Source organism: Neophocaena asiaeorientalis, unplaced genomic scaffold (genome assembly GCF_003031525.2).
Source record: "Neophocaena asiaeorientalis asiaeorientalis breed wild unplaced genomic scaffold, Neophocaena_asiaeorientalis_V1.1 scaffold265, whole genome shotgun sequence".
NCBI lineage: Eukaryota > Metazoa > Chordata > Mammalia > Artiodactyla > Phocoenidae > Neophocaena > Neophocaena asiaeorientalis.
Genome location: NW_020172172.1, coordinates 118,327 through 140,506, shown reverse-complemented (window position 1 = coordinate 140,506; position 22,180 = coordinate 118,327). Strand labels below are relative to the sequence as shown.

At 42.6% G+C, this 22,180-nt stretch overlaps 1 protein-coding gene across 2 annotated transcripts in view; it reads right to left on the bottom strand.

Moving 5' to 3' along the window:
* Positions 1 to 1,931: 1,931 nt before the first annotated feature.
* Positions 1,932 to 22,180, bottom strand: part of STAC (SH3 and cysteine rich domain) — a 103,892-nt gene continuing 83,643 nt past the window's right edge. The window contains exons 7-9 of one of the 2 annotated variants that reach the window (XM_024756533.1): positions 11,891 to 11,942; positions 11,659 to 11,796; positions 1,932 to 3,640 (exon numbers count right to left, since the gene is read on the bottom strand). In XM_024756533.1, coding sequence (XP_024612301.1) covers positions 3,542 to 3,640; positions 11,659 to 11,796; positions 11,891 to 11,942 — 289 coding nt within the window. In that variant the 3' untranslated portion in view covers positions 1,932 to 3,541. The remainder of the gene's footprint in view (positions 3,641 to 11,658; positions 11,797 to 11,890; positions 11,943 to 22,180) is intronic. The other variant, XM_024756525.1, reaches the window with a different exon arrangement.

Here is a 22,180-nt window from a genome sequence, read left to right as displayed (position 1 = left end):
GAAATGCAAATCAAAACTACAGTGAGGTATCACCTCACACCAGTTAGAATGGGCATCATCAGAAAATCCACAAACAACAAATGCTGGAGAGGATGTGAAGAAAAGGGAACCCTCTTGCACTGTCAGTGGGAATGTAAATTGACACAGCAACTATGGAGAACAGTATGGAGGTTCCTTAAAAAACTAAAAATAGAATTCCCATATGATCCAGCAATTCCATTACTGGGCATATACCCAAAAAAATATATAATTCAAAAAGATACATGCACCCCAGTGTTCACTGCAGCACTATTTACAATAGCCAGGTCATGGAAGCAACCTAAATTCCTGTCGACAGGCGAATGGATAAAGATGTGGTATATATACACAATGGAATATTACTCAGCCATGAAAAGGAATGAAATTGGGTTATTTGTAGAGACGTGGATGGACCTAGAGACCGTCATACAGAGTGAAGTAAGTCAGAAAGAGAAAAACAAATATCGTATGTTAATGCACATACGTGGAATCTAGAAAAATGGTACAGAAGGAACTGGTTTGCAAGGCAGAAATAGAGACACAGATGTAGAGAACAAACATATGGACACCAACGGGGGAAAGTTGGGGGGAGTGGGATGACTGGGAGATTGGGATTGACATATATAGACTAATATGTATAAAACAGATAACTAATAAGAACCTGCTGTATAAAGATAAAAAAAAAAAAAAGACTCTGGTAGGTCATAGCAATCTTTGTCCTTGCCGTTTCCGCAGACAGGCAGGAGGAGAAACAGAGTGATGGCTCCTAAAATTTGTGTATGTGTGTTTGCGTGTGTGTGTATAAGCATCCATGGCAATCTGTGCTGTAAGGAACATTTTGTTTTTTTCTCTGATTATCTGCATGACTCCAGATCTTTAAGGAGCACTAGACATCTTGCATTTGGAGGGTTAACCTCCTGCCAATACTTGATGGTTGCAAAAACTTATGGGCCACATTGTGCAGAAAAGTTTTTTTTCTCCTTTCTAACGCTGGCTCAAATTACAAAGTCCCTGTTCCAGTTATCTATTTTTGTGTAACAAATTACTCCCAAACTTAGTGACTTAAAAAACATATTTATCTTGCTCATAAATCTTACACTTGGGCATGGCTCAGCCAGATGATTGCTGCTCTGTGATGTCTGGGTTGTTCTCAGCTGCAGAAATGTGTGGTCTCACACTGGTTTCTCTCCAGCATTGTGGCCTCAGCGTAGATAAACTTACATGGCGGCTCAGGGTTCCCAGGGGGGAGTGTTCCAAGAGATCAAGGCAGAAGCTTCAGGGAGTTTTTTTCACCTAGCCATGGATATCATGGAGAATCACTTCTGCTGCAGTCTACTGGCCACATAAGACCAGCACAGATTCAGTGTGGGAGGGGCCTAAACAAAGTCAAGAATGTCAGGAAGCAGGGATCGTTGAGGGGATCACCTTGGAGACTGGCTACCGTAGCCTCTTTCTGTTCAACTTTGAAAGGAAAACTGATTGTTTTAAAAAAATTAATTTATTGATTTTTGCTGTGTTGGGTCTTCGTTTCTTGTGCGAGGGCTTTCTCTAGTTGTGGCAAGCGGGGGCCACTCTTCATCACGGTGCACGGGCCTCTCACTATTGCGGCCTCTCTTGTTGCGGAGCACAGGCTCCAGACGCGCAGGCTCAGTAGTTGTGGCTCACGGGCCTAGTTGTTCCGCAGCATATGGGATCCTCCCAGACTAGGGCTCGAACCCGTGTCCCCTGCATTAGCAGGCAGATTCTCAACCACTGCGCCACCAGGGAAGCCCAAAACTGAGTTTTTAAAATGCAGATTAAATTTGCATAGGATGTAACAAAACTGTACCCAAAAGCTTCGGTGGATATTCCAACAGAAAGAAGAGATCAGGACACATGTTTTCTATGCTCTTTCCAGCCATTGTGTTGTCTTTATTAAATGGAATATTGAATTAGAGGCAAAGAGTGTTTGTATTCTGGTGTTCCATTTTATGGAATGGCAGTCATGTTATCCACCCTGGCTCTCGAAGAATCCATCTTGATTCTGTACACTCAGTTTTGCATGTTGTATCAGAGAGAGAGGAAATCCTGGATGCTGGCTTTAAAACGAGAGTAAGGCATCCAAACTACTGTGAAACCAGCAGCCATCCCATCTCAGCTCCCAACTTCACACTGAGCAGTAACAAAAGAAATAAACGGAGACTAATGATGCTTTGGTTTGGGAAATGCTTACATGCACAGGATGCATCCACTTAAGTCTTTTAAAAACCAATTGTTCTAATAATTTTATTGCTCCGTAACAAAATAAACCAAACCGACATTAATTCGAAGGTCATTGTGAATTGAAGTTTAACTGCATTAATGACTGATAAGATGCAAGTCTGAATGCTAGGAGGAGGCTTGAGGAGGAAGGCATCACAGTATATTGCATTCTTGTAAACATTAGTACAAATACAGAGTAATAGAGATTCCTCTAGTTGATGCTAAATAGGCCCCAAGTTCCTCTGTTTTCAGAGGGATGAAGCATTAAGGATTATTTTCCACTTTATATCTGCTGGGGCATAATATTCTGCCCTAAAGAAGAATGGATTCCTATTTGGCTACTTTTCTCCTAAGATGCTGTTTTTGGTTCTCCTCCATGTTTCTGGTTCCCTGCAAGGTGGGCTCAAACTCCATTCAAAAGGGAGTCCTACAGGATGGCAGGAGGGGAAACCGTCCCCAGACAGAGGATGTCAAATGAAGATGAAGCACTCATGGAGACTTTTTTCCACATTCACTTCCCCAGCTCCATCTCCTTGGGGAAAGGACTTCATAATTGAAAGGGCTGTATAATCATCAATAACTAAGAGCTCTTTGCCCCACCTTATCCCACTGGGCCCACTGTTTCCTTCCATGTCTCATATCCTGCCTCCGTCACCTTTGTCAGTAACTAGAGTAGCCGGAGGGACTGCCTGACAGCAATTTTGGGGCAGATCATGTCTTTGCAGTTGGTGTCACATCAACTTATCCTTCACATCTAACGCAGGCCACCAGGACTTATTCGGAGGCCAGAGAGACAGCTCGATCACAGTGAGGGGCTTGTGGGGAGTACTGGGGGCTAGGAAGTAGGGCTTCCTGATGCTCTGCAGAGAGACTGTTGGGGGCTTAGATGTGATGATGCTGATTGGTCGGTACTGGGGACAAAGGTCTGGAACCAGAATCACACTTGGCTACGTGGATCTGAGCCTCAACTGGGGCCACTCCACAGACTGGAGCATCCTCCAGCGGGTTAACTGACACCACATGGACAGGGAGGGAGTTGAGTCCTGGGGGATGGCGGTGGTTACTCGGCTCTGCTGGCCAACTCTCTCAGCCTCACCCCCATCTTTGGGCAGCCTGGATGTGCTGTGGGATGCGCCTCCTGCCTTGTGGCTGTTCCCCCACAGTCTCAGATTCTTGAGTCTTGTCTCACTGTTTCCTGGGTGGCGGGTCAGCGCGGCAGCCCCTCTGGGTTAACACAGTGTGAGGTGAGTTTGCCGACTGCAAGAGGAGGAGGGGCCGGCAATCAGATGTTTTCTAGAACGTCGAAGGGAACCAGACCTCTCTTCTTTCCACTGAGGACTCTGATAAAGCCGTCTTGTTCTTCTTCAGAAGTCACACAGATCTGGAAAAAAGGAAGAAAAAAAGAAACGTGTCAATGGGAAAGAAGCTAGAACCCGCGGCTTGAGTCACCGCTGGTTGAAGTCAGTGGAACACCAAATTGGAAAAGGGAGACTGGTTTAGGGAAACCGAGGCTCGGTGAGAAAAATATTTGATAAGAAATTAAGCAGCATCCTGGGTTTGGAACTAGGTCCAGGCGTTGAATGTTTTCTGAGATTCAGCTTTACGAATGAGGATCAGTAAAGCAGGATTGATGATTCTGTGTCCCCCTGAAGAGTCCCTATGAGGACAGAATGAGATAATGCTTATCACAGAGCCTAGCATGCGGCATGCAATGAGTCCTCAATATATTATTTTAAAATCCAAAATAATGGCTACCATTTAGCAGGCTCCTGTCATATGCCTGGAAGTTTATACATATAATGTCAGGAAGCCAAAGGAAGCTATTTCATTCTTGGTCACAAGAAAATAGATGCTATCATCTTGCATATTCCAGAGTAAGACCACCTATGCTGGACTTAAAAAAGGAGGTGGTTAAAATCCATTTGGGCATTTTGTCATTCACCACTAACAGGCCATTGAAGGGCATGTAAGGGTGGCTGTGGCCAGCTGTAAATGAGAAGCAGTTCTGAAGGGCTGTCAGCGTGCTGAGTTTCTCCTGCTGAACCTGCTTCCAAGGGTGGTGAGTTTTGTCTTTGGTTGGACTGCCTAGAAACAGAGCCTGAGACAGGAATCCCTGTGCAACTGACTTGCTGTGGGAGTGCTCTCGGGAGGTGGGACATGAGGGAAGCAGGATGGGGCAGGAGAAGGAGCTGGCAAGGGTGTGGTCTCAGCTGGAGGTGAACCTCAGCCTGATCCCACAGTGGGCGCCGTAGCGTTAACTGTGTCATAGGATTGACCCACTTTCAAGCAAGGGGTCTGGCATTTTGGACCCCACATTAGTCCTTGGTCACTGGCTGCTGACCTGCGGAGTGAGAGCGTAACTCTGGTGAGGCAGCTTTTGTTCCACCAAGGGGTATTCGCTGGAGAAGGGGCAGCTATGAGTTGTTAGTCGCTGACATAGCAACTGGAAGATGGGTGCACACGCCTAGTGAAGGGGATGTAGGCAGGGCACCAACAGAAACCAATAGAGCGGGTTCTTCTTTTACACAGAATAAGGAGCTTTATGATTAAGTATTAGGATACTTAAAGAGCTTGATTTGTGACTCCTGAGGCTTGGGGCACACAATGCACTGGTATCTGATTCATGTTTCAGAAATCTAACACCTGGCGGTTAAGTGCCCCTCTTGGCTCAGTTCCATTTTAGTCCTATCTGGCTAAAGTCCTTCAGTCTAACCCACTTCCGGGAGCGCATATGCTAATAATATCTAAGGTTTCCCCCTGCATTGCCTCCAAGCTCGTTAACATTTAAATATGCTGCCACTTATAGCAGAAGAACAGTCATTTTATTTAAAAAGATTTTTTGCCTAGCATTCTTAGACTCAGTTTTCCCCTCAAAATACCTGTGAAAAGATAGGGAGTTGGAGGTGGGGAAGAAATGTCAAAATACTGAACGCCCAGACTGACAGCCATTCCAGAAGCTGAAATTTCCATAAGACCTTTGGAGCTGAGCTCAACTGATGACAGAAGCAAGTTGTGCTGCTGGACCAAGGATAAATCTACCAGCCTAAAAGATGACGCAGACCTTGTTGGTTTATATCAACAGTCATTACTGCCCCCTTCCCATGCAGCAGAGTCTGGACTTCTGTTCTGTTGTCTATCCTTAACCCTGCAGGACTCAGGTAAATCCTAATTGGTCCAAGTCTGTTTCTACCCTCCTTGCTAGTGATTCTTAGTGGTTCCCATGGGACTCAGTTCCAGCCAATGAAACAGGATGGAATATCTGCTCGGAAACTTCTGGGAAGAGTTGCTTTCCTCTTAAAAGAGATGCACTAGGAAGAAAATCTCTTTCTTTTTCTGGCAAGGATTCCTGGAGTGGCTGCAGCCATCTGTGACCACTAGGGGAGGTGGCTAACATTTCAAGCATAGCAGAACAGAGGGGTGGAGGAATCTAGATCCCTCTCCGATCATGGGATCAAGCTGCGGAATTACGAATACAAGAACTGCCCTTACATCTTATTATATGAGTAAAATATATCTTTTGCGGTTGACTCAATTGGAGTTTTGTGACTTGAGATATGTATTAGTTCACTTCTGCTGTCATAAATTACCAGAAATTAGTGGCTTTCAACAACACAATCTATTATATCACAGTTCTCTAAATCCTATATCTGGTGGGCTTGGCCAGTTTTCTCTGCTCTGGGTTTCACAAGGCCAATATCAGGGAGTCAGTAGGGTCCTATTCCTTTCTTTCTCTTCTATTTCTCTAGGAGAGAATCCAATTCCAGGCTCATTTAGGTTGTTGCCGAATTCAGTTACTTGTAGTTGTAGGACTGAGGTCCCTGTTTCCTTGCTGGCTGTCAGCCAAGGGTCATTCTCAGCTTCTAGAAGCCACCTGAATTCCCTGACTTGTGGCCCCTTCCTACAGCTTCAAATCCAACAAGGGTGGGTTGAGTCCTTCTCACACTTAATCTCTTTCTGACCTGCCCTTCTGCCTCATCTCTCTTCTGCCCTCTTTTGCTGCATCTCTCTTTCTCCAGCCAGCTACATTTCACTGCTTTTAAGGGCACAAATGATTAGATTTGGCCAATGTAGACAATCCAGGCTATCTCCCTGTCACGTGGTCCATAACCTGCAATAAAATCACATCTGCAAATTTGCTTTTACATAGGAAACAAATCCAAACAAATCTGGATTTGTTTCCTATGGTGGCTACAACAAACTACCATAAATTTTGTAGATTAAAACAACACAAATTTATTATCTTGCAGTCTTGGAGATCAGAGTCCCCAAATCAGGGTGTCATTAGGTCTGTGTTCCTTCCAGAGGCTCTAAGAGAGAATCTGTTTCCTTACCTTCAGCTTCTAGAGGCCACCTGCATTCCTTGGCTCATGGTCCCTTCCTGCATCTTCAAAGCCAGCAGCACAGCATCTTCAAATCCCTCTCTTTCTTCCTCTCTACTTCTACTGTCACATCTCCTCTGACTAGGACCCTCCTGTCTGCCTCTTATAAGGATCCCTGTGATTACATTAGGTTTACGTGGGAACCTACTTAACTTAAAGAAAACCTGCTGTAGAGGAAAGTGGGCTGATTGAGAAGAAGGAAATAAACACTAAATTAAGATCAATGTTAGAAGTGATGAAAGCCTGAATCAAACTTCAGAAAATTAAAGTGAAGTGCAGGACTATCTTGAAACATTCTCCTAGGAAGAAGTGAAGTGATAAAGTGGGAAGCAATAAAGAGATTAAAACCATAAGGGAAATATGATAAAACAGAGATGATTCAACTGAAGCATTATTAAGTTCCTGAAGGAAGAAGCATTAAGATCAAAAGGCAAAGGACCAACTCGGGGAATCGTTGACTACACATGATAGATCAGGTGTAAATATTTTTAAAGGATAGAAAACTTTTTCAGTAGTGTAAGAAAACAAGAAAGTACACAGATTATTCATAAAAGAAATACAAATGTGTTAAAATTTCAACCTCTCTAAGCATCCAGGAAATGAGGATTAACATGAAATATTATTCACTTATCAAAACAACAGATATCATTTTGTATGATATACAAATATGTAAAAAATAGTAATGTTCAGTTCTGGCAAGGATGTGGTAACCTGAATATTTTCATAAACAGCTGATGTGGGTGTAAACTGGCACAAATGTTTGGGAGGCAATTTGGCAGTATGTATCAAGAACTGTAAAAATTGTTTATCTGTTTTCCTGTAAATTCTAAAGCATATTCTAAAGAAGTAATCAGAGTTATAAAAAACAATTTAGGTTTAGAGGTGTTCATTGCAGTTATCCACAATAGTTTTAAAAACTCTGAATATCCAATCATAGAGGAAAACTTAATACATTCTTGTACACCTACACTAGGGGTTGGAAAATTTTTTCTGTAAAGGACTAAATAGGAAACATTTGTAGGCCACGTGGTCTCCACTGCAATGACTCAACCCAGCTGTTGCGGTGTGGAAGCAGCCGCAGGCAGTGCAGGCAATACATAGATGAATGACTGCAGCAGTGTTCTAATAAACTGTATTTCAAAAACAGGGCCAGACTGATCCATTGGTTATAGTTTCCCAACCTCTGATCTACATGATGATATGTTATACAACTGCTAAACCATGTTTTTTTTTTTTTTTTTTTTGTGGTACGCAGGCCTCTTACCGCTGTGGCCTCTCCCGCTGTGGAGCACAGACTCCAGATGCGCAGGCTCAGCGGCCCTGGCTCACGGGCCCAGCCGCTCCGCGGAATGTGGGATCTTCCTGGACTGGGGCACGAACTTGTGTCCCCTGCATCGGCAGGCGGACTCCCAACCACTGCGCCACCAGGGAAGCCCAAACCATGTGTTTTGATAAACATTTAGTAACTAAGTTTTAAAAAAAGTTGGGAAACTAAATATAATATGATATCAAGATAAGAATTAGAAGAAAAGTCTGGTGGGAAATAACATGAAAGTAATTATGTCGATAGTTGCTTGATGGCTGAATTACCTGTGATCTTTACTTTCTTCTTTGTAATTTTTGAGGGTATTTTCCAAATTTTCTCCACAATAAAAGCATTTTAGTTTTATTAATCTAAAAATGATTTATCCATTTTTCTTTAAAGCTTTTATAGGACACAAGAATCAATTAAAATAGTTCTCTAAGGATGACAGAACTATGGATGAATTAAAACATAGTTTTATGGTGTTTATGTTGATTTAATAAGGATAGTTTTTAAATTTCAAAAATGAAGAAAACATACTTGTGTCAATGCAAACTCTGTGTTCACAACAAAAAGATAACTTAATTCTATCTGCAGCAAAAGTTCTGTGAAAAAAATAATGTAATAATTTTGAGACAAATTAACCCCAGAGGCAGAAATTTCATCAAAGAGATGTATTACATTTGTTTTCAGGATTTAATTTCTTCTACTTCCCTGCTAATGACCATTTGTCTCTTTCTATTTTTAGAGTTTTAATATCATGCTATTTTCTGATGTTTACTAGGTAATTTTAGGTGGCACTGACCACTGTAGATGGATGTCCCAGTTAGGCTTTTCTCTGAATGATGACGGCAGCAAGGGTAATGACCCCGTTCAGCACCCACGGTGGTCAGGCACTGTGCTGACGCTTTACACAGGTGATACATGTAACTTTCACCTCCATGTCAAGAGACACATGCTACTATGCCAATTTTACAGATGAGAACATTGACTTTCAGAGATGACTTTGTCAAAATCACCCAGGATACAGATCCATTTCTGTATGATACTGGAATCTGTGTTTTGCTACTACATTAGACTCCCCTCAATCAACAAGCATGTTTTGAACTTTTACACGTAAAATAATTTGAGACACTAAAGTGGAGACAAATTTAAAATTTCTTCTCAATAATAGATTTTTAAAATGGAATTTTCTTTCAGGGGGCTGATATTTTCCAAAAATTGGTACCCACATTGATGACAAAGATTGAAAATAGAGATTTGTATAGGAGTAAAGAGATCTCAGTGCCTTTTGTTGACCCATATGTAATTGGAAATAAAAATGCCTTTAGGGCTTCCCTGGTGGCGCAGTGGTTGAGAGTCCCCCTGCTGATGCAGGGGACACGGGTTTGTGCCCCGGTCCAGGAAACTCCCACGTGCCGCGGAGCGGCTGGGCCTGTGAGCCATGTCCGCTGAGCCTGCGCGTCTGGAGCCTGTGCTCCACAACGGGAGAGGCCACAACAGTGAGAGGCCTGAGTACCACAAAAAAAAAAAAAAAAATGCCTTCAGTCAAATAACTATGGTCCAGGAAACTCCCACGTGCCGCGGAGCGGCTGGGCCTGTGAGCCATGTCCGCTGAGCCTGCGCGTCTGGAGCCTGTGCTCCGCAACGGGAGAGGCCACAACAGTGAGAGGCCTGAGTACCACAAAAAAAAAAAAAAAATGCCTTCAGTTGCCAAAGAACTACTATAGGGCTTAAAAGTGAAAAATGGAAATGAAGGTCATTCTCAAATCTTAGCTTTGATCGGAGCACCTGGGACGTCTGTAAAAAAAGGCTGATTCCCTGCCTTTGCCCTGAAAGTTTCTGCTTCAGCAGGTGTGGGATGGAGTTAGAAATCTGCATTTTCAGGGACTTCCCTGGTGGCACAGTGGTTAAGAATCCGCCTGCCAATGTAGGGGACATGGGTTCAAGCCCTGAACTGGGAGGGTCCCACATGCCGTGGAGCAACTAAGCCTGTGCACCACTACTTCTGAGCCTGCGCTTTAGGGCCTGCGAGCCACAACTACTGAGCCCGCGGGCTGCAGCTACTGAAGACCGTGCGCCTAGAGCCTGTGCTCCACGACAAGAGAAGCCACTGCAATGAGAAGTCCGCACACCACAACGAAGAGTAGCCCCTGCTCGCCGTAACTAGAGAAAGCCTGCGCGCAGCAACGAAGACCCAACACAGCCAAAAATAAAATGAATTAAAAGAAATCTGCATTTTCAGCAAGCTCCCAGGTGATTCTGATTCACATGGTGCAAAGACCATACCTTAGAAATACCAGGCTAGACAAATATCAGGGTTATAGCCCTTTCCTAAACAATTATGGGTAGATTCATGCGGTTCCAGGTTCAGGCCAAAATGCTGTGTTGTGTCTCGAGCGTGTCTAATTAAAGATGGTGGGTTGTTTGTCTCACCCCCACCCCGGTAGGTTGTCAGTTCAACCATGAGAGTGGAGAATGTGAGCTCATTCCCAGAAAAATTTTTTTTCGGGGGGAATACGGCCAAGGGATTGGTAGAAGTCTTTGAGCAGCTGTTCTGCTTCTGGAAATTGATCAACTTAAGCAAATTTTAACTTGCCTTCTGTTTTCACTGATTTGTATTTTAATAACGTAAAACAATGTTTAATCTCAAATGGGGAAGCAAAAGATTATTCTGAGAAAAAAAATCAAACAAGCTAGCAAAATTATGTAATAATGCTTTGCCAATAAAGATGAACATCCTTCCCGAATGTATTTCATTCAAAAGACTTTCCAGATTTTGTAACAGGAAGGATACAGTGGGTAATCCTGGAGAAGTTTGAAACACTGGTGTGGAATCCAGCTGGGAAATGTCCCATTTGCTTTGTGGAATGTTTATGGCATTAGAGATGGGGTCTCAGTCTGATAAGGGTGATTCCATTGCCTGGAATCAAGAATGACTCAGTAGGGCTTCTGTATGAGGAAGAATTTGTTTCCAAGGGCCCTTCTGGTCCTAGGACACTTGCCCTGAGGACACTTGCTTCCCAGGGAACCAAACTATGCAAAAGGCACTTTACATTCTGTTTGTTCCACATTGTCCAGGGCACATGGCTCAGTGGAAGGCACTGACTTGAAGCTTGCAGACCTATCTTTAAGTTCCAGCCTGGCCACTTACCAAGTTTTTGCCCCTTGAGCAAGGTACCTGACCTCTATGAACCTTTGTTTCCTCATTTATAGGGCATGTATAGAACTTCAAAAAAATGTAGGTATATAAGCTCTATAAATAATGTATAATCTATATGTTTGGTTCCCAGGGAAGGCAAGTGAGCTTCCTAACACTTTGGTTTTGCATGTTTAGATCCTCCTACACTAATATCATTGGACTAAGAATATCTTCTCTCAAAGTGAATACTTTGCTTGTGACTCCACTCATTCAGACTTACATGTACTGCTATTTGTCAAAGTGAGTTACTCTGGGGCTTCCCTGGTGGCGCAGTGGTTGAGAGTCCGCCTGCTGATGCAGGGGACGCGGGTTTGTGCCCCGGTCTGGGAAGATCCCACGTGCCGCGGAGCGGCTGGGCCCGTGAGCCATGGCCGCTGAGTCTGCGTGTCCGGAGCCTGTGCTCCGCAACGGGAGAGGCCACAACGGTGAGAGGCCCGCGTGCCGAAAAAAAAAAAAAAAAAAAAGAGTTACTCCGTTTTGGTCATACTTGGTATGTGTTTGTGTGCTTTACTCACCTGATTCTCTTTCAGTGTTATCTGCCCCTGTTCCTTACACCCAATGAAGGTTCTAACACATTTAAAAATCTTCTCATTTTGTTGTACTCTCTGAACAAAGTTGGCTGGAAAGAAGCCAATCCTGTCTTGAATTTTCCCCTGAAAGGAAAAAGGAGGCATGCATCCACAATTGTAGCATTCATTGTGATTATATTTACCAAATGACTTTTCTTCAAGAAAAAGCAATACTTACTTTCCACCAGTCTTCATTGGAGTCCTCTAGGAGAGTAATCATGTCTCCTGGCCTAAAATGAAGAATGAATGAATGAGTTGGGTGGGGAAGTAGAGGGGGTGAAAGAGAAAAAGATGGTCCTTTAAAGTCAGAAGTGGTAGCTTTTCACTTACACAAATAATCCTAAAATAAATAGGACTAAAATAAACATGACTTTTACCTGTTCTTCCCACCCATGAAAGTAGCTTTGTTAGATACTGAAAGCAAGTGTAATTTCTGTGCTGTATTTTAAAAATAATCTTTAGCTTTATTTTTATATTATACATAGATGATCATCTTTGCATTGAAAAAAACTCTAAAATTTGGAAGTCTAAAATATGAAAACTGGAGTTTCTTCATATTCTGCCCCATAATCCTCCTCCCATTGCCCAGAGGTGACCACTGTGAGTGGTTTCCTGTGCCTCCTTCTGGACCCTTTTTCATGCACTGACATTTATATAGAGATATAGATGTATTTGGCTGTTTCTTTTGTTTACTAATGACATCTGGAATGAGACATTATCTCTATTATCAGCTATGTCTTCTCAGTACCTTCTTGAAACCATTTTTACTTAGTTCCACTTCCCTTGTCTGCCACCTTTTATGTAGGTATAATCTGGAATTTTGTTTTAGACTTGTGTGTGTGTCTGTTATATCCTTCATCAAGAATTACTTGGTTTAACTGAAGAATTACATAATGTTTTTGCTCTTGGAATTGTTGTAGATATGGTGATTATTTGCCACTTCTCATTGGATTTTCACATCCACGTGTATGTGTGTGTGTGTATGTGTCTTTTCATTCCTTCTTCTCTGCACCTAATGACACTTTTACAATCTGAAGATTGTACTCTTTTTCAACTTGGGAAAATCTTGTCTATTTTTTTCACTGTTTTCTACCATTCATTTTTCTCTCTTCTTTCTTCCTGGAATTTCTATGCAACACATGTTGGACCTGCTGGATCAATCATCTATATCTTTTGTCTTTCTTACACATTTTCTGTCTTAAAAAAAGACTCTGTTTGGGACTTCCCTGGTGGCCCAGTGGTAAAGAATCTGCCACAACTAGAGAGAAGCCCGCACGCCGCAATGAAGAGCTCGTGTGCCGCAAGGAAAGATCCCGGATGCCGCAACTAAGACCCGATGCAGCCAAAAAACACAACAATAACAACCCCTACCCGCCCCAAAAGAACAACTCTGTTCTAAAATTTTTCTCAATTTAATTTTCCTAATTGCTTAATGGGCTTGTCTCTTCTAATATTTATTATAATACTGAGAATTAAAAAAACATTGAATTTCCAAGCACTCTGTATTATTTTCTGAAAGTTTCCTTTTAACATTTGTCACTTTATGTTATGGATGGAATAGTATGATGGATCTTTCTGAGGATATTATTATATATTTAGAACAATATTTCTCCCCTTTATTGAATGATTTGTTTCCACTAGGATTAGTTAGCCTGTTCCTTATCATACTACTTTACTTCTCCTTCCTATCAAGGTATTTTCTCCAACACCTGTTTCTCGGCTGTCTCTTTATATTCATGACTGAAATCAGAGGGTGTGAATCGCTGGGCAAGTTTCTCTGCTATCACATACATCTGTATCTGCAATGTATGAGGGTCAATTTCAGGCTCTGCTTAAGAGAGCAGGGTGTGTCAGTCGACGCATCTCATCTTTGGATGCTTGAGAGTATAGCAGACAAGCAGTCTGGAGCCTCCTACCACCACCCCAATGGCTAAAACAAGGGCGGCTTTCTTAACCCCAGGGAGGGAGAAGGTTAGATTATTTTCCTCCAAGTAGAGCTATCTTTTCCTTCCCTCCTGCTCTCTAGAAGCTCTGGAGGTCCAGAATTATCTCAACACAATTCTTTTTTTTTCTCAGTCTTTCATGCCCACACAGGAGCCCTCCTTGGGCAAGGGTTCCCTTTCTTTAGAGTACAGGTAATGGTTTAATTCTAGAGTCAAACACCATTGCTGCCTATTTCTTATTCTAAGTAGTAACACGGTGTTATGAACACTGTTGGGACTCTGTATCAGTTATATATTGCTATGGTAATGCTGTGTAACAAACAGCCCCCAAACCTCAAAGACTCACTCACATTCTTGGGTGTTGGCTGCTGGTTGGGATGACTGGGGTGATTTTGCCTTATTCCAATGTTTCTCATACCCCAGAAGGTCAGTTGGGACTTTCATGGCATTGCCAGGGCAGCAAATGGAAATGTGAAAAACACATAAGACCTGTATGGCCTAGGCTCAGAACTGACACATTTTCATTTCTGCCTCATTTTATTGGGCAAAGCAACTCTGCAGTGAGAGGAACTGTAAAGTCTCATGGCAAAGGGTATGGCTACAGGGTTGGTGAAGAATTGGGGCCATTAATACAATTCAGTCACCAAGACACCATCATGCTCTTTAATGAACCTGTTGTGAATTCAGTGTCTCTTTAGTGCTCTTACATTTAACCTTGTTTTTTTCCTGAGCATCCTTTGGTCTCTGGTCATCTGCCTTGTTCTCTATTTGCTGTAGTCTCCCAGGAAACTCCTAAGATTTTTTGGTCTCTGATAGTGTTATTTCTTATTTTCTAGTACTATGATGGGATGTATTCTTTAAAAAATATATTTTCTGACATTTTAAGGGATTGGAGCAAGAAGGGAAGTAGATTTGTGTGCTCCTTTTACTATTCTGGTTCAATCTCCTCTGCTGTTCATTTTCAATTTTCAGTTAATATCTATCTTCTTAGGGGATTCCAAATATAACAGCCTTGTTGCACCCGAAGCATTAAACACAACGGGCATTTTGGTATTTCAACAGTCACAGTATCATGCTGATGCCACAGAAAGTGAGAAGGCTGAAAATCACTCTTTTCTCAGGTGAGGGATTTAATTAAGCAGCAAGGATAAAAGTCAATGTAGAAAAGTCCTTCTAGCTCCAGCAGATTTTATTTAGCCTAGTAACCTAAGAAGCCATATGTTAAACTACATTGACTTTGCTGATGGTTCGGTAGAAATTGTAAGTAGGGAATCAAGGTTGGAAGAGGCGACTTTTCCTAAGGGTATAAAACAGTGCTGCCTGAATCCAGCTTCTATTTTTATGGTCTAGAGAGTCAGTCTTCACCGTGCCCAGATGTGGACAGTCCCTGAGCCCATGACCTATGTTAACTAAACCACACATTAGGATAAGGCACTCATTGGAATACAAGCTATAATTTTATGAGAAAGACTAGACATCCTGACAGTGTGATGGAGTTTCTGTCTTTTCCTATAAAAGAGCACTGCCAGCATCTAAAATTCTTTGGTAAGTGAGGAGAATTACGTTCATCCCTTCATCATTTGTTGTTTTGTTTACCCACTCATTCAACAGATATTACAGAACACTGACTCTGAAAGAGTGATTTTACTAGGCACCGGGTATACTTTGGTGAGTAAAGTCCTCACTGGAGCTAATATTCTAGTGAGAATGACAGATAACAAGCAAATGCATAATTAAACTTTTAATAAATATAGAATGTGTATATATAACTAATAAATATATATGAAGGAAATAAACAGGATGCAGTCATAAAGAATAAGAGTAGACCCCTAATGATATTATTTAAATACTCTAGTCATCAGACAGAGACAGCTAATGTCTCTTTTTCAGTTTGGGGAGGATCTTGCTCTAGGGTGGCACTTGAATCCAAGACAACAACTGGGCAAGCACACATGTGGCCTGTGGGATTTCTACTGCCCTCTTGCCTCTGCCTGGCATTTTTCTCTTCTCTTCCCAGCACTCTTCCCCACTGAGGCTGCTTTAGATCCTTTCCCACACTGAGCTCCAGGCAGTTGATCTGAGTAGGCATGCAAGGTAAAATCACTCTGTGTAATATAAGATTTTTAATTTATTTTTAAAAATATGTCTTGACCAGTTTTGAAACTCTGGCAAGAGATTGGTCAGTTCCTCCTTAAACATCTGATTAAATCAACAACCACACAACTTCCCTCATGAGGCTGGGATGCTCCGGGGCACTATGTACCAGCCCCATCCCTAAATGCCCTGGGGCCAGGTACCAGACAGCTAGGGACAGCCTCTGTACCCTGGAGCCTGTGAAATTATTCAAATTAGCTAACCCACAGGAAGCCTGGGAAACCTCACTAATCCCAGCTGCTGACCATACATAAGCTGCCCCTACAGCTCCAGCTGCTGTTACCCTGACTCCCTGCTTGGCCAGTGTGGCCCTGTGTGGCAGCCCTTTACTCTCAACTGTGAGTTCTCTTCTAACCTGTTCTCAACTTAGTTCTCTTCTCCTACCTGTGGTGTCAGAGTGCCATGTCCTGCCATCAAAGAACTAAGTCAACACTCTGCCTACCTGCTGTACATAGGAAGAGCCTTGCCATCGATCCTGGAGGAATGGAGGCCTAATGCTTAAAATTCTCCTTCCCTTGGTTGGTCCTAGGATGGACACTGCCAGCGCGTGACTCTCTGCCTCTAGCTGTTTCATGCCTCTGTGGCTGACCAGGCCCCTTTCCATGAAACAGTTCTTTCTTATTTCACATTATCACACTCCAGGCATGTTAGAAGAAAGTCCTGCTCTGGTCTAACAGCTATTTTCTCTCTTCCAGGTGACTTTATGTTCCTGATCCATTATATATCGATTTTATAATTTAACTATATTTCCAAATCTTGGAGATGAACTCATCAGGCTCCCAAATACTGAAAAAAGCATACTTTTGCTTAATTCAATCAATCAGAGCATCCTAAGCTCAGGTAAAAATTCTGCTGTATTGTAACCCAGAATTTTATACGTTGACAAAAAGTACAACGCTCTTCAGACACAACACAAGCATGAGCCTCCTACTTGGAGCAGACGGATCAGAACACCGCAGCTGGCCTTCTCGTTTGTTCAGTAAAATTGGTCTTAAACCCAGAGGAAAATTTTCAGGTTGGTTATGTCTTGATTCATGGAACATCTTGAAATGAAGAGGGAACTGTGGGCTATCAATAGGAGCAGGAATAAAATAACAAAGCTAACTACAGAATCATGGCTTCGCAGTGAGGACAGAGTTGTGTGTGTGTGTGTGTGTGTATGTGTATATGCATGTGAGCCTGATGGTTGCTATCTGGGGTCACTTCCAGAAGTCCTCTGCCTCCCTCATTTCTCGATTTTCCACTTGGACACAGAACCCCTCTCGCCCTCAATCAAGTAAACTGGTTTCAGGGACTCAGAGGGCACAGTGTACGTGGAGCGTATGAATGATGCAAGCGAGCCTGGCCATCTACAGGGAACTCTTCTGCAAGGTGTTATGAAGATGGTTGAGTCTTTCATGGGTGGGAGCTACTGGAGGGTGGGTTGTGAGCTGTCCTGAGGCCCCCCATCCAGCCTCTCTCCAGTCCCCACATAGAGCACAGATTCCTAGGGGTGGAGATAACTGACACCCTTCCGATGGTCACTGCTTCCAAGAAATACCTTCTCCACTGTCTGAGACAACCTGAGACCTCAGCTCGGCCCTCCTATGGGAAGCCCATGGACAAGGCAGGATGCTCTGGGCCTTCTTTTCTTTCATAACGTTTTGGATATACTGAATATTTGGGACAACAAAGGAAATTTGTCTTTCTTTATCCCTCCATCTTTGTCTATTGAGCTGAAGGAAATTATATGGCATTCAAGTATTTTTTGAATGCTTATGACACGTTAGGTCTTGGGTGTGCACTCAGGGTACAAAGATGAAAGGATTATTCTATGCATCAGTTTTCTTATCTGTCAGGTGAAGATAATAATTGCACCCACGTCAATTGTTTTGAGGATTAAATGAGTTAATACTTGTGAAGCACGTTTAGATAAGCCCACAAGAGATGGTGGCTATTATGGTTGTTAAGACATAGTTATTGCCATCAAGATGTTGGTGATCTCAAAGGGGAAAGACATGTAAACTGGTAACTTATAGTGCCATTGCTAACTGAGAAGAAATATGCTCGAGGGGCACAAACATGTGTGGAATTGACCCCAAACAAAAATCGCAAACATACGTGCCTCTGAGACTCAGCTACCTCAATTATATTTACATAATTACAAACTATGCATTATATCTATATCTGTATATCCATCTCTATACAGTGAACTATATTTACTTGGCAAAATTGCTATGTGAATTAAATGAGAATGCATATGTGGAAGTCTTCAGCACTGTGGCTGATAATACAATAAAGGCTTAAAAATTCTAATTTCCTCCTAAAAATGCAATTTTTCACTGGGAAATGAGATTTAGTAATCAGTACTTTTTTTTTTTTTTTTTTGCGGTATGCGGGCCTCTCTCTGTTGTGGCCTCTCCCGTTGCGGGGCACAGGCTCCGGATGCGCAGGCTCAGCGGCCATAGCTCGTGGGCCTAGCCGCTCCGCGGCATGTGGGATCTTCCCGGACCAGGGCACGAACCCGTGTCCCCTGCATCAGCAGGTGGACTCTCAACCACTGTGCCACCAGGGAAGCCCCAGTAATCGGTACTTTTAAATGAGTGTCCCCTTAGGTTCTGGCAGGGACAGTTCCTTAATGTGATAGCCTTTGACCTCTTAAGTGGCTTCCGACACTGAAGTTTGATGTGATTCAGAGTTTTGGAAAAGTGTTTCCCTCTCTTTATGCCCCCACCCCTCATCTCTTTTGCCCCTTGACTCAGGTAGTGACCACAAAGGTGTGGCAGGGCCCGGGGTGGAGTGAGGATTCTACCACGCAGGTGGCTGATTGCAGGGGAGATGATGGAAGGGTTGAGGGGCTCCCACACAGCCTGGAGGGGACGGCAATGTTCACTGAATGAAGTGGGCGTGACCAGTAGCATTTTCACACAAGTAAGAAGGTCAAGAGAGACTTTACCACTTACAGGCAGGTTTGATTCCACCACTAACTCCACTAGATCCGGCTGCTTCTTGTACCACCCAAACTTTGTGAAAACTCCTTGGAATTGCCCATTTTACTCTGCAACTATTTGGGGATTTTTAAAAAATTTCTTAACACTTTCCCATTCATTAGGCAAAAAGGACCCTCAAATCAAGCTTACATCAACCATGGTCACTGGGCCCAAACAGATCTCCTGGAGAAACCAAGACAAGGGGAATAAAAAAGGGGCCAGCCAAACTGCCCCATTAATTTTAGATCTACTGCTTAATTTTTCACTAGACCCATTTCTCAATTTCTATAATCCTGGTCTGGGGCCTTTTATAGTCTCAGCACATGGATCGGTAACAAGGAACTCCTGAACTCTGTAGTTTGATTTTGTCTTAAGCCTGGCATCCATAAGACTGCCTGCACCTTCTCAAGTCCAGAGACCAGCTCAGAGAAAAAGCATTCAGCTAAAGGGCCATTTGGATGGGATTTGGTAAATGTTCCTGAACTGTCATGGATCACGCTCTCCAGAACCTAATTGAAAAAGGCATTTGAGTGAGAGGGAGGCTCCTAAACACATTAGTGACATTCAGGAAGATCTGGGTTTGCTGACATAGTGCAGCATCAGAGCATAATATGCGCCAGAGACTTTCCTCAAATGGCCTTAATTGCATTTTGATGTCCTGGTGACTGTGAAGATGATTTTTAAATCAAATTGGTACATACGAATTACGTTTAGTTTTAATTAAGTTGATGCATTTGCCAAGCAGTAATGTACTTAGAGAATGGAAACGAGACATCAAGAGAGTCTTATTTTGTCTTACCCTGTCTCACCGGCTCTCCTTTTCTCATCTTATGGAGGGTTTATAAAACCTTACAGAGTGAAGCATATTACCAAATAAGAAGCCCCAATGCGGACCAGTGTACTGAGCATTGGCTGAGGGTCAGGAAGCCTGCATTTTGGGTTGGCCACCGGCACACTATGCATCTTTGGAGAAGTCCGATAGGTCACAGTTGCTCTCAAATCTGGCAGGTAATCAGAATCCAGAGAAATACTCAACCGTACAGATTTCCAAGTGGATCTGACTCTCTAGACCTGGGTGCAGGCCAGGAGTCTCCATCTTAATAACATTCTCCAGGAGATTCTTAAGGATTGGAACACGTGGTTTAACCATCCTGACCATGATTTTCTCTGTAAGATACTACTTGCTTGAATAACCCCACAGATTTGTTAAAAGAATGCAAGGGGCTGTCAGGGACAATTTGGGAGACTTTGAAATGGGCAAAACCGATGACTGATCTGGTGTCCTGTGTGGTATGCCCTTCTGGGTCACCTCCCCCTTTCAATGTCTTTGAGCTATTGCACATCTCTGCAATAATGCAAATGATCCTTATCTATAGAAATGCAAGTGAATTGTGTCCGGCAGAATGTAGTTAATTACTACTGTGAATATCGACCAGTTTTGCATTTATTTGTAAATTCACATCAGCACTCCTAATTGCCTATATATGGGTGCTGTGTGAATTTTTCTTTGTACTGGTTCTCTCATTCATTAATGATTCAAATGAAATTTCTGACATGTGCTCATTTTATAATTGTATAACAGCTGTGATTTTATCTTAATTTTTAAAAATTATCCTTGACCAGGAGTGACTTTTCATGAACCCACTCTATAGATCACAAGCTTCCTGTTCTTTTGAAACAGGCTTAATAATCCAAATAGATTTATAAGCAGTGATGTGAGTGGCCAAAATGGGAGAAATTAATGCATTACCTGAATCTGTTGATTAATATAAATTGTCAACCTTATCAGAGAGAAAACCTACCACAGTCAATGTAGGATGGAAAGTTTCGGGTGGGAGAAAGACAAGTGGACTGAGAATCAGCCTCCCTGTGTAACTGCTCCGAGCCTCCACTTTCTACTTGTGAGTTCTTGGACTTGGTTCTCCCTCCCTCCCCTCAAAAGGGTAAAGGACCATAAACTGTGTCATTGGAATATGAACTAAACAGCTAGGTGTCCATTTGCTATGCTTGGACACCTAGTCCATTCGCTAGACTGGGAGGAAGGTAAGACTCTAAATATGTTTCTGCGATGAATTTCCACTTCTTTTGTAATGGGGTTTGCAATTGGCTGGCATTTGGCACCTCTTAAAATAATTCTCTTGTTCTATAGTTTAACTTATTCTTCCGTTATCCTTTCCTCCCTGGAAAGAGAGAATAGAATGACTGCTCAGTATCTAAGCCGCACAGGCACCCATGTCCCCTCTATCTGGAAGCCTTGGCTAGGCCGTGATGCCACCTGCTTGAAAAGCCTTCCCTGGCTTCCCAAGGCTGCTTCAATGCCTTCTTTTTTTTTTTAAAATTAAATGAAATGATGTATTGTAAAGAACTTGATACATAGTAGATGCTCCCTAAATATCAGTTTTCTTTCTCTCTTCCTTTTAAGTTTTGGGTCACAATCCTATCTGCAGTGGGGTGATGTGGTCGGAAGCACTGATTCTTCCTAGGTGATGCCTCAACGCCTTCTTCAGGTGCAGTAGCAGCATCCTGGACTACATCCCCGCCCACAAGACCTCACATTGGAGGCACTTTCTTGTCTAGGGCTCTCAGCCTTATGGCCGCTGGAACTCTTTGAGAACAGGGCCTGCGAACTGTTCACCCTGCAGAGAGTACGTGCTCGTACACCACGTGATGAGTGGTGGGTAGATGAAACAAATCCTGGAAACAGCCATACAAGGGTTAAAATCCCTTTTAACCTGATTTTCAGTGGTGCTTTCAATAAATCAGGAAGAGGTGAATTCAGGCCATCCCATCTCCAGAGGTTCTTGTGAATATTAGCTAATGAGACAATGGGTTGCTTGGCTTTGTTCAGACTTATCCATGGAAAAATCCAGGACTCACTGCTTCCAAGAAAGAATCTGGCAACTCAAGACTCTAAATCAGGAATCTAACTTGGAGTCACAAAAGAAGATATGTTTTTCTTTTAAGGCCCCCAAATTTAGGTGTTCTGACACACACACATGGAGTGGCAATTAATTTGTATCTCCCTTAATATTTAATAATATTCGAACAGCAGTTTCCTCATTCCCCCTCTTGGCCCATAAGAATTATTTTCCTCTCTTTTTTTCCCCCTTATGAAACACAGCCATTATCACATAAATCTGTCTGGGGACAAATAATAAAAATGAAAATGATTTAGATGTGGAAAACCAAAATGGATTCTTTGGAATAGGCATGGTCACTAAAATATGTATTTGAACCTTAGAGTCTTTTATTTATTCTAGATCTTTTATTTCAGAGTCGCTACCGTGTTTTAGGGGTTTGTGCTTACTCAAAGTTTTTTACATCTGCTGATTATTTAAATGGTATGTCGACTTGGCAAAGCCACTAAAGTTATTCTTATTGATTTTAAAAAGATGCATTGGT